At 38.2% G+C, this 12,534-nt stretch overlaps 1 protein-coding gene across 1 annotated transcript; it reads right to left on the bottom strand.

Annotated features, from left to right (window-relative positions):
- Window positions 1-10,537: 10,537 nt before the first annotated feature.
- Window positions 10,538-11,473, bottom strand: LOC121476132 (olfactory receptor 51B2-like). Its single transcript, XM_041729873.1, has one exon. It carries the CDS (start codon window positions 11,471-11,473, stop codon window positions 10,538-10,540), a length of 936 nt encoding a protein of 311 aa, XP_041585807.1.
- Between the last annotated feature and the right edge of the window lie 1,061 nt (window positions 11,474-12,534).

The following is a 12,534-nucleotide window of genomic DNA, read 5'->3' as shown; positions in this document are numbered from 1 at the left end:
AGAAGGGGTTAATGCTACAATTTATTGTGTAGGATAGAGACAAATGACCTCCTTAGACCTGTAGTCACCTAGAAAGAGGACCAGAGGGAAAAAGTAGGAGAAAATTCAAAATTGCTTAAACTATATAGTGATGTAAAAGTCCAAATTTAGATTTTGAATGGGTTTAGGCTCCAAAACTGTGTGGTAATCACTTTGGAATCCCTTTTACTAATATATTTTGATTAACCTAATTTAGAAGAGTATCTTATTCATTATCTATACTCCCTAGTAGCAGCTACATTGGCATTTAATTATAGAAGATTTGCCAGTACAGGAACTATCCACACAACCCAAACATGCCAAAGGGAAGAGCTGCTCAGTTTAGGGATTCTCTTAATGTGGAATATGACATTAGTGATAGTGGTAACGTCAGTGGAATTTCTTATCACCATCAGGCAAGCCTACAGGCTCCATCAGGGATACAGAGGTGACTGGAATTCACTATCCCCTTATCCCACCTGAGAGTCTTCTTTGGGCTGATGCTCTGAAAGCAGCTAACCCTGTGTCTTCAACAGTTTTGGAGAATCATGCAGATACATCTTCAGTTTCTTCAGCTGATGAGAGGCTTGGGAACTATGCCCAAAACCAGCTATAAAGACATAAGAAATTTGAGAAGGGAAAGAAGACAGCACATTAGGATCATATTGACAAAATAGGAAAATCTTCTCTTTATTTCTGGATAATCTGCAAGCACCCCATACAATCAGTGTCTCCTACTTCAATTTCTTCACACTTACCTCTTACCTGAGAGTTTGTGCTCCTTTATATACATAAACTAGTATATATATTACTGTATATTAATAATGGGAAGCTATGGGGTGGAGACAACAATCTGAAAGAGCTTTTAAGTGATTGCTTAAATCTTACCTTAGATATGAATTAATGTAGGAAAATAGATATGTAGAGGAAAGTTGTGAACCTGGAAAAATCTCCATTTTAGGATAGAAAAAAATATCTCAAATGAAATGGGCAAAGAAATAAGCAGAAATATAAAAGGATCACAAAGGTGATCTATAATTATAAAAGCCAGTGGAAAGTAAATTTTATAGAAGTAGTGTTGTAGTTTAATAGTGAAAAATGTCACAGAATTGCCAAGTAAGATAAAAATTGAAGATATGCATTGTTTCTGGCAAATAGGTCTTTGGTGCTCTTAACAGTTTCTTTTTTTTTTATAATAAATTTATTTTTTATTGGTGTTCAATTTGCCAACCTACAGAACAACACCCAGTGCTCATCCCATCAAGTGCCCCCCTCAGTGCCCGCCACCCAGTCACCCCCACCCCCCGCCCTCCTCCCCTTCCACCACCCCTAGTTTGTATCCCAGAGTTAGGAGTCTTTATGTTCTGTCTCAGTAGAATGGTGGGAGTATATGCCTAATGATGATGAAATGGAAGATAAATGTATAGTCAGAAAGTTAAAACAGGGGGTCCCTGGGTGGCGCAGCGGTTTGGCGCCTGCCTTTGGCCGAGGGCGCGATCCTGGAGACCCGGGATCGAATCCCACGTCGGGCTCCCGGTGCGTGGAGCCTGCTTCTCCCTCTGCCTGTGTCTCTGCCTCTCTCTCTCTCTCTCTCTCTGTGTGACTATCATAAATAAATAAAAATTTAAAAAATTCTTAAAAAAAAAAAGAAAGTGAAAACAATATATTATTTTCATTCTTCAGATGACACCATCAAGCCTTCAAGAGATTACATAATTTGTCCAAGGTCACACAATGAGTATGTAGCCTATAGGGATTCAAACGGAGGTTATCTGACCCCAAGCTCAAATTCTCAGCTGACATCCATTGAATATAAATGATTCTCCTGGCCAAGCTTGCCTTTCCATGAGGTATCCCCTTTCCTGAAGTCTTCATTTCATTAACAACAGCAAAAAATGCTTAGAAAGAGAAAGACTTAAATGCTTTCTCATTCTTTACAGAAAAACTGTATAAGCCACGTAGAAGAAATATACTTAAAGCATCCCTGCTGCGTTTGAATGCAGAGTTTCCTCACCTGAGCCACAGCTTTGCCTTTGTGGGACCTGAGCACCAACTGAGAGCATTATTGCTGCATCCTCAAGTGTGTATTCAGAGTTGTGAGGGGAGATATATATTTGTTAAAGAAACAACTCCCATAGGAGTCATTATACCTCATTTCTATGTAGGCTATTTGGGAATAAATAATCCTCTTTTCTTTTTTAATTTGAGAAAGTTCTAGGCCATTGATGTTGGTCCCAATGCCCTCCATTTCCTCTCTGGATGGAAGATTTTTAAGAGAAGCAGCATCTCTAATGCCATGTGAAGCATGACCGAAGTCACTCTCAAGTGTTTTATGGGTCCCTGAATAAGAGGATCAGTCCCTTGTTCTTGAATGTTGGCATTTGGGGAACAATACTCGTCCCCTCTCTTTTAAAACTGTTCATGAATTATATTCTCACACAACATAAGACTTTGATAAATAAGGCAGGTATTATCAGATCTGTCTCATAACACATTTCAGATTCAATCTTCAAGATCTAAAAAAGTAAAAAATGTGTATTCTGTATAATATATAGGGTACCCTCAGCAAGTTATACCTTGTAACACGCTATAAAGTACCTCTTGTTTATGTTAAGACAGTAAAGAAAGAGTAAATAACTGCTCATATGTTCAGGTCAGATTTGACCACATTATGATTTTAGGTCATGTCAGATTTTGCCAATAAATACATTTCATAATTCTTCAGAATCTTTGGTTTTAGGATTATAGTTAAGGGGTTTTAGCTTTTTTTTTTTAGATTTTATTTATTTATTTTAGAGAGAGAGAGTAGGGGGAAGGGCAGAAGGAGACAGAAGCAGGCTCCCCGCTGAGCAAGGAGCCCAATGCAGGGCTCCATTCAAGCATCCCAGGACCCCGGGATCATGACCTGCACTGAAGGCAGACATCCAGTCGACTGAGACACTCAGATGCCCCAGGTGATGTAGCTTTTTAATAACTTTGATATCAATTCAATTCTTGTTGCATTCATAATAAACTAAAATTCACAAAATTTTTTAAAGGGTTTGCATTTTCAGTACATACCAGAAATGAACACATTTGGTGCTCAGTAAGTATCTGTTGAGTGAAAGCATGCAGAATCATGTAATTAGGCAATGGACTTTGTGGTCAAATTATAGAGTTTTTACTTTTATTTTAAGTAAAATGAAGAGTTTTAGATTCGGTTCCTTAGTCCAGTATGTCAAATCATGATATCTCATTTTCTTTATTTTTTATCATTTATGTATCTTCAACTTTTATGTCAACCCCATCACAGAAAGAAATGCATAACATGGCAGGATCAAGAAGACTGTGTCTTTTTCCTTCAGAGCTCTTTGTTTGGTCAGTGAGACTTAAGGTAAGAATTTTCAACCACCCATTATAGAACTTATTTTTCCAACCTGCCTGAAAGTCTGCTTTGAAAAATGATACGTGCAAATACACTCTCTATTTCTGTAATCTACACAGACTACTAAGTGGCTGGACTAATACTCATGAAAGGAAGTTTTAGTTTCAATAAAGCACTCTACCTAGATGATACTATGTCACAGATTAAACTTATTCTCTTCCTCTTTCTTCTCTAACTAGGTCACCATATAGGTATAGACAGTCATAATTGAAGTCATTGAGTTGAGCCTCACATATGGGCAAGGTAACTGGCCTAATGATCCAGGGACAAGGTTGAAAAGATATGTATAAGTGTGTTGAGGATTTAGTGTGTGGAGGATTTGTAAAGGAGGCTTTCCACTAAAGATAATGATGAAAAATGGGGTTACATAGTAGGTCTGACCTGACTAGGTTATGGAAGGTAGAGTGACTAACCACTGCTCCTGCTGCTGACATGATGTCTGGGAAGCCTGTCTCTATCATCTTGTCTATTTTCCTTGTATACAACAGTTGATAATTTGAACCCCAGCTGAATAAGAACTTGTGTCAACTAAACACAATGCTAGGGAATTGTATTCTCAGAAAAAAAAAGTTCTTCAGCACTTATGGTAGCACCCGAAACTAAGCACTCAATCTCCTACACAGAGTTTGGGGACAACTTCACCAATAAATCCACCTCCCTACAATCTGCTTCCTCTATCTTGAAAACACCCATGCTGGTCCAACAGTGAGCAACCTTCCTTTACCTCTTCAGCAACAAATACCATCAGATCCCAACCCACCGTGTGCCCAACAAGCATGCCAATGATGCTGGTCCACTAGAGCTTGAGTCTTCCATTCCTCTCAGACATTAGTTATAGGTAAATCAATAAATTTTAACTTGAAAGTCCGTGCCAAGTGACTGAGATCTTTCTTACGTGAGGGAACTAAGAGTTTTAACTTGAAAGGTCTTGACCAGTTTAACTGGGATTCCTTCCATCAAATGTAACACTCTAGGGCAGCCCGGGTGGCTCAGCGGTTTAGCGCCGCATTCAGCTCAGGGCGTGGAGTCCTGGGATCAAGTCCCACGTCAGGCTCCCTGCATGGAGCCTGCTTCTCCCTCTGCCTGTGTCTCTGCCCCTCTCTCTCTCTCTCTCTCTCTCTCTCTCTCTGTGTGTGTGTGTGTCTCATGAATAAATAAATAAATAATCTTAAAAAATAAACAAAAACAAAACAAAACAAAAAACAAATGTAACATTCTGAAAGAGGCAGCCTATCCTTAAATTTAATTATATTATTAGAGTAGGGTACAATATCACAGTAACTGCTGGCCATCACAGGGAGCCATAGATTTCCCACAGCTTCTGTGGCTTCAACTATGACTTGCAAAGCCAGCCTTTGCTCAGCCATAAGAACCTCTAAACTAAGGTCAGCAAATCAAGATAGGAGCAATCTGGAGTGGAATTTTCTAGTAAGACACTTGTAATGTTAAACCAGATTTTAGGATTTTGATTTATATTTGACATCAATGGCTTGAGCATTGCACTCTGGGGCAACCCTGCATCCCTCATGAGATTTGTGGAGGAATAATTCAAGTTTCACAACTAAATAAAGCTGAATAAGTTTTAGTGCACAGCCATACAGAAAACTTCTTCCCCAAATTATTTCTTGTATTTGCAAGGACTGAATTATTTTCCTCTCCATATCTTCCTATTTTCTCAAGATAGAGCTTTATACAGAGGAGGCCAGAGTCCATAGTTGTTAAAAAGAAATCACCAGTTCTAATCTTTCTCCCTAAAGATGTACGTATAAAATGAAGAGGTCCTATATTTCTAGTTCTGGAATGGTTGTTTTTTTTTTTTTTTCTATTTTGCCCTGCCACAACATCACCAGTCAAATGAAAATTTTATTTAAATAATCTGAATTACAAATGTCTTCCTTCCAGGAAACTTGTCTAGTTTTCTCAGTAAAGGGATGAGTTTGGACAGTATAATATTCAAAGTGGGAGGAGGAGAGATATATCTAGGTAAGTTTTGGGCATAATTAAAGGAAAGCATGAATAATTTACTAATAATTTTATAAAATTATGAGGGATTTCTGGTTTATTAGGAAAACATGAAATGAAAATTAGGGGTTTAAGAGGTCTCTAGACTCAGACTAGAGTATTTAAAAGGACATCTGGAAATTCTATTTTAAAAATAATTCAGTAGATTTTTCTCAAAAAAAATATATACAAATGGTCAATAAGCCTGTGAAAAGATGTGCAATATGATTAGTCATTAGGAAAAAGCAAATCAAAAGCACAATGAGATACAACATCACACTAGGACAGAGGCTATAATTAAAATAACAGAAAACAAGTATTGGTGAGGGTGTGGAGAAAGTAGAGCTCTTGTGCATTCCTGGTGGGAATATAAAAAGGTGCCAGTTCTGAGGAAAATAGTTTGACAATTTCTCAAAAAGTTCATCTAAAGTTACAATATGACCTTAGCCATTCCATTCCTAGGTATGTACTCAAAATAAGTAAAAACAAATACTCAAACTGATACTTACAGGCCAATATTTATTGCAGTATTATCCACAGTAGCCAAAAGATAGAAATTATTCACTCACTCCTGCCCCAGGGTGTTCCTGGCTGCAGAGCTGATCTTAAGGAAACTGGGCTCCTGGGGTACACTCTGCCTTCTCTGTGCCCCACCCTCTCTGCTGCCCCCCTCCAGGCACCCCCAACCACTCCACCCACTTTGCCTCCATCTTGCTTGCTACCTGGTTGGACTCTTACACTGCTCCAGGGGTCAGGTGAGAATGGGCACCCCTCACTCTTCCCATCCTCCTCTCCCTCTGTCACCTCCCCCTAGCCTGCCCTGAGCCTCACCATCAAGGAGATAGTAGAATCTGAAGGTGTCCCTGTTCTAGGGGGTGGAGGAGGGGTCTCTGGGTCTCCCAAGTGGTGAGCTAGCTATTCAGTGTGCAGGTCTGGGGACTGGGCTGCCCCTGGATTGCCCTAGTGGAGCATTTGGGGAGGATGCCACTGGGGTGAGATATGCAAGACTGTAGGCCTGCCAGCAGAAAAATACAATAAAATAAAAAAAGATAGAAATAAGCCTGTGTCCCTCACCAGGTGAGTAAACATAATGTACAATATTACTGTATACACAGAACAGAATAGTACTGAGTCCTAAAAGAAATGAATTTCTGATACATGCCACCACATGAATAAAGCTTGAAAACCTTGTGCTGAGTAAAATAAGTCAGACACAGAAGGACAAATTATATTATTTCAGTTACATGAAATATGTAGAATAGGCCAATTCATAGAGACATAAAGTAGATTTGAGGTTACCAGGGACTGGAAGAATGATAGAATGAGGAGTTGTCAATTAATAGATGATGAATTTCTTTTATTTATTTATTTATTTTTAATTTCTTTTAGAATAACAAAAAAAATTGGAAATAGTGGTGTTGGTTGCCCAACATTATGATTGTAATTAATTTCATAGAATCATATACTTAAAAATGGTAAGATGGCATTTTCATTATATATATATCTCACATGTAAACCACAATAAAAAATAATTCAGTACATTTATTCCAGTTCATTAAATTTATTGTCACAGTTATAAAAGGAAAGTTTTAAGATCAGACGTTGTAATATAAAATATTAAAAGATTTATCACTATTGTGCATAGGTGCGCACACACACACAAATATACGGGTGCTTAGCAGTATAAAGTCTCTTAGATCTTAGAGATGACTTGTGTCCACCAAGAAAAGAGGCAGAACATTTATTCAGGGTCTCAGAATTGCAATGTGGGGAGCACAGATATGGGTAGCAAATCAAACATATGTCCGTCCAGGGGAACAAAAGTCAAGGATTTTTAGAGACAAAAGGGAAAGCTTATGTGTGTTGTTTATAAAGAAATTTGATTGTTGTTGGCTGCAGAAAATGAATCTTAGCTAAACATATCTGGTTGCTAAGGCTATCACTAAGCAAGATCTCTTACTATAGCAAGTTACAGGGGTTCAGGCTGAGTCCTTGGAATATTTTGGTTTGGCCCAGTTCAAAAGCTCTTGGGTCCACCTCAAGTTCCACCTGGTGAAGACCTACCTTTCTTCCTTTCTTTCTCTCTTTCTCTCTTTCTTTCTCTCTTTCTCTTTCTTTCTTTCTTTCTTTCTTTCTTTCTTTCTTTCTTTCTTCTTTTTCTTGCCCTTCCTTTCTTTCTTTTTCTTTCTTTCTTTCTTTCTTTCTTTCTTTCTTTCTTTCTTTCTTTCTTCTTTCTTTCTTTCTTTTTTTCAAATTGTTTTTATAAATTGAAAAGGATGATCCAATCAACCAGTTCATTTGAAAGAAATAATGAAGTATAGACTTTTAAAAACCACATGTATGTCTTCTCAGAAACTGGTGATTGGGTATTTGTGAAGATACAGCCTTAACTCTGTATATAGTTACTTAAATAAACCAGAGTAATCCAGCTTTCAATTCTGTCCCATCTCCATGTTTAAAGTTGTATCAGATCTTCTGTTTCTAACCCATTATATCACATCATAATTTATGTATCATCTCCTATCTGGCAGTATTTTCTACACTACTTATTTTATGTATGTATATATGTATGTATGTATTTATAAAGATTTTATTTATCTATTCATGAGAGACACACAGAGAGAGAGAGAGAGAGAGAGGCAGAGACACAGGCAGAGGGAGAAGCAGGCTCCATGCAGGGAGCCGGATGTGGGACTCGATCCTGGGTCTCCAGGATCAGGCCTTGGGCTGAAGGTGGCACTAAACCACTGAGCCACCCAGGCTGCCCTAGGTGTACTCTTCTTATACATGCTTTGCTTTTACTATGACTCTTAATGATGGGAAAGAAAGAAACATGTACTAAACGTGATTTTAGTGAATGACTATTTAATTTCTATTTTAGCTTTAAAAAGCCCAGTCCTATAGCCTGGCATACTTCTTTTGGTCATTTTATAGAATCACAACTTCATCATTTGGATTTATTCTCAAAATCTCAGAATTTAAAAAATATATTACTATTCTTCTTATTTATAAACATATTCAAAATCAAAAATTATTTTTCCATTGGTATTGCCATTCTTTAAACAGCATAAAGCAGAACTTAGGGTTATCTTTGCTTTCTCTCAAGCCTTCCTTCCCTCTGCTTTTCTAAAAAAAATTGTAAATCTTATTAAATCCAGATCATAAACATGTGTCATATATTTCCATTACCTTTCATCTCCACTTCCTTAAATTGAACTTTTATTATCTCTTTTTCCAACTACTCCAGCATCCTCCTGTTGTTTCTTCTGTTCATTTCCTGCTACTTCAAATCCATTTCCTATATAATGCTGCCCTGATTACTTGAAAACCTCAATGAAATCCTGCTACTTCCTTCAGTAGCTCTTTGGGTAGATATGCAAACCCTTACCATGGCTAACCGATGCTTTTTTTTTTTAATTTTTTTTCAATTTTTATTTATTTATGATAGTCACACAGAGAGAGAGAGAGAGAGGCAGAGACAGAGGCAGAGGGAGAAGCAGGCTCCATGCACCGGGAACCCGATGTGGGATTCGATCCCGGGTCTTCCGGATCGCGCCCTGGGCCAAAGGCAGGCGCCAAACCGCTGCGCCACCCAGGGATCCCTAACCGATGCTTTGATATCTGACTTCCTCTTCTCTCTTTAGCTTCTCCTCAAAGAAATCCTCTTCCTCAAGTAGCCATGCCATCTATCCAGATGGTTCCATTATACATCCCACTAGAAGGCTCCACATATGCTATCATCTTTCTAGAATATTCTTACTCCTATTTTCACCATTTTCTAACCTTTTTTTCAGATCTCACCTGATGGGCTACTTTCCCCTGGAAACTTGCTTTTGTCAATTTTTTAGATCTTATTTATTTTTATTTAGAAAAGAAGAAACAGAGAGAGTGGGGCAGGTGGGTATAGAGGGAGAGGGAGAAACACAATCTGAAGCAGGCTCCAAGCTGAGTGTGGCGCCTAACATAGAGCTTAGTCTCATGACCCTAAGATTATGACCTGAACTAAAATCAAGAGTTGGATGCTTAACCAACTGAGCCATCCATGCACCCTAAGGGAAACTTAGTCTTATCTCAAGCCTGAATATAGTCTCTTTTGAGACCCACAGTCTCAAGGCAGTTTCTTATTTCTGTTTTACTATTGATCACAAAGTTTATTTTAAATTTGGGTTTGGGCACCCCCGGTGGCGCAGCGGTTTAGCGCCGCCTGCAGCTCGGGGTCTGATCCTGGAGACCGAGGATTGAGTCCCACGTCAGGCTCCCTGCATGGAGCCTGCTTCTCCCTCTGCCTGTGTCTCTGCCTCTCAGTCTCTCTCTCTCTCTGAATCAATAAATTAAAAAAAAAATGCTTATTAAAAAAAATTGGGTTTATTTGATTTTTTGACTCTCCAATTGTTTAAAAATTTTTTCAATTGTTTGAAATTTTTAAGAGGGAAAGTTTTCTGTCTGTTTTGTTGCTACTATATTATTTTTGCATTAAAAATTGCCTGTCTTATACTAGCACCTTAAAAAATCAACCAAACAAGTGATTCATTGTTATTGTTACTTCAAGAAACAGACACAAAAGAACTGATTTAAATTCCTTACCCTCCTCCAAACACAAATATTTCATATCATAAGATCTATGAAAATAAATTATGCAAAGTTTAAGAAAAGATATAAATAACCTGGAAATAGGAAGATCTATGGAATTATGGCCCCAATATCTCAAAAGATAAGGTAAATTATAGAATTATTTATACGCAAACTTTTAAGTTATTTATATGGAAAGATAAAACTGGAAAAATATTCTAATGTAAATAAAACATTAGGGGATAATACAAAATGAACCCCTAAAAATCAGTGAGAAAAAGTGAAAATTAGCCAAAAAGACTTGTCTGTGATCAAGTTATATATAGATCTATCTATATGTAGACATATAGATATATAGAATATATATATATATATTCATTTCATTCAACTTAGCCTGTACCTTTATGTAATAATTAAAATCTCATTTCACTCTGATAAAAGGAAGAGTAGGTAAAACACTCAGGTCCCTTCCAATTATGAAAAGGTCCAGAAATCCTGGAGTTCCTAAGATATTGAAAAAAAGGCTCAAGGCCTTCTGTGCACAGAAAGTAGGTAAATTATGCTTCTCTGAATTTGCTTGGTCTTGATACTATATATAACGGGGTTCATGAATGGAGGAAAGAGAAAGTAGACATAGCTCGTGGTGATGTGGACCACATGTGGTGCATGCTTCCCAAACCTGTGGATGAAAGTCAGGCCAATCACAGTAATATAAAAGACCAGGACACAGCTAATATGTGAGACACAGGTGTTAAGGGCCTTAGCTCGCTCTTCTCTAGAGGCGATGCCCATAACTGTCTTCAGGATTAAAATATAAGAGAAGAGGATAATGAGAGCATCTAGGAAGAAAGTCAAAGCAACCAGAATGACTGGGTACACACGATTAAATGTAATATCAGCACAGGCAAGTTTCATGACATCTTGGTGGAGGCAAAAGGCATGGGAAAGAACATGGGAACGGCAATATGGGAACCAGTAGAGTGGCACAATTGGAGGCACGAGGGATAAAAAGCCCCTCATTAGTACGCCCAGTCCTACCTTCATCACCCGAGAATTGGTAAGAATGGAGTTATACCTCAGAGGAGTGCGGATGGCGATGAATCGGTCATAGGCCATAGCAAGCAACACACCCGATTCCACAATGGAAAGGGAATGAATGAAGTAAGCCTGCAGGAAGCAGGCTCCGTGGCTCATCTCCCGGTGATTCATCCATAAGACGCCCATTACAGTAGGCATCGTAGTCAATGTCACCATCAGATCGGTACCTGCCAGCATGGCAAGGAAATAGTACATGGGTTCATGCAGGCTGTGGTCGTCCTTGATGAGGTAGAGGAGAGTGCCATTGCCAAGAAGCACAGAGATATAGACTGCAAAGAAGGGGATGGAGATCCAGTGATGAGCAGCCTCCAGACCTGGGAACCCAGTCAGCAAAAAGGGGGCAGTGCTAATATTGGACCACATAGTATGTCCACAGATGGAGAGCAAGTTTATGGAAGCTATTAACCCAGAAATCCAGATTTTTTGGTTTGCACTACCTCCTCATGTGAGTATATTACAGCAGATTCAATCACAATTTTTGTACTCAGAATAATAAATTGATATATAGGTGGTTTAACAACCATTTTCTTTTGGAAGAGAGTGGAGATTTCTAGGCTATACTAATCATGGGAAGAATCATGGTATTTTCCCACATTATATATAATATTAGGTTACTGGTTAAAATTTTCCGATTAAATATTTTTTTCAATACATTAGGCCACACTGTTATGTATATGCTAGAAAATGTTTAAAGCAATAAAGGTAAGGAGAAGAAAATGGAGATGGAGACAGAGACAAAGCCAAAGAAGATGACGTGACGACGACAAAGGAGAAGAAGAAATACAAAGGGATAATTACTTTGCTTAGTTACACTGTCTTTTTGTTTGGTTGTAGAAACACTGATACACTTGATACATTTACACCTGATTTAATTTTATATTTGCAATCATTAGATTTTTTATTGTTATTAGCAAACTTTGTTCTGTTTTGAAATTGTTTATCAGCATTTTCTGGAATTCTTACAAAAGTTCAGAAACCCTTGATGGAGAAAAATGGACAAGAGCAGACAATGCCATATTTAGTCTGAACACATTTACAGTTTTCCAGAAGCCCATCCATGGGTTCCCCACTGAAAATTTCAAATCTACTGTAAAACATTTGTCCAAAGGAAGTCTGTGCTATTATGTTGCTCACCCCAGGTAGGATATGTCCCCTATGCAGGCCTCTGGAAAATCTTTCTATCTTCTCTTGAGTGCATCTAACATCCGAAGGACAAGAAGTCATTCCATATTTCTGTTCCTGGCACTCATCTACTACACAGTCTTATTGCTGGAATGGTTATCTTCTTTCTGTCTTATTTGAGGACTTACTCCAGACTCTTTCTTCTCAAAAAACTTTTGAAGCGTCCAAGTTGAAGACTTTATGTTTGTAGAAATCACCTCCCCAGAGTTTCACCTTTGAAGCCACTTGGGAGATTCTTTGAT

Source organism: Vulpes lagopus, chromosome 15 (genome assembly GCF_018345385.1).
Source record: "Vulpes lagopus strain Blue_001 chromosome 15, ASM1834538v1, whole genome shotgun sequence".
Taxonomy (NCBI): Eukaryota; Metazoa; Chordata; class Mammalia; order Carnivora; family Canidae; genus Vulpes; species Vulpes lagopus.
The sequence above is the reverse complement of the archived record's forward strand: the minus strand, read 5'-3'. Positions and strand labels throughout refer to the sequence as shown.

Coding starts and splice junctions, on each gene's coding strand:
- LOC121476132 (XM_041729873.1), bottom strand. CDS start 11,473: ATGTGGTCCAATATTAGCACTGCCCCCTTTTTGCTGACTGGGTTCCCA.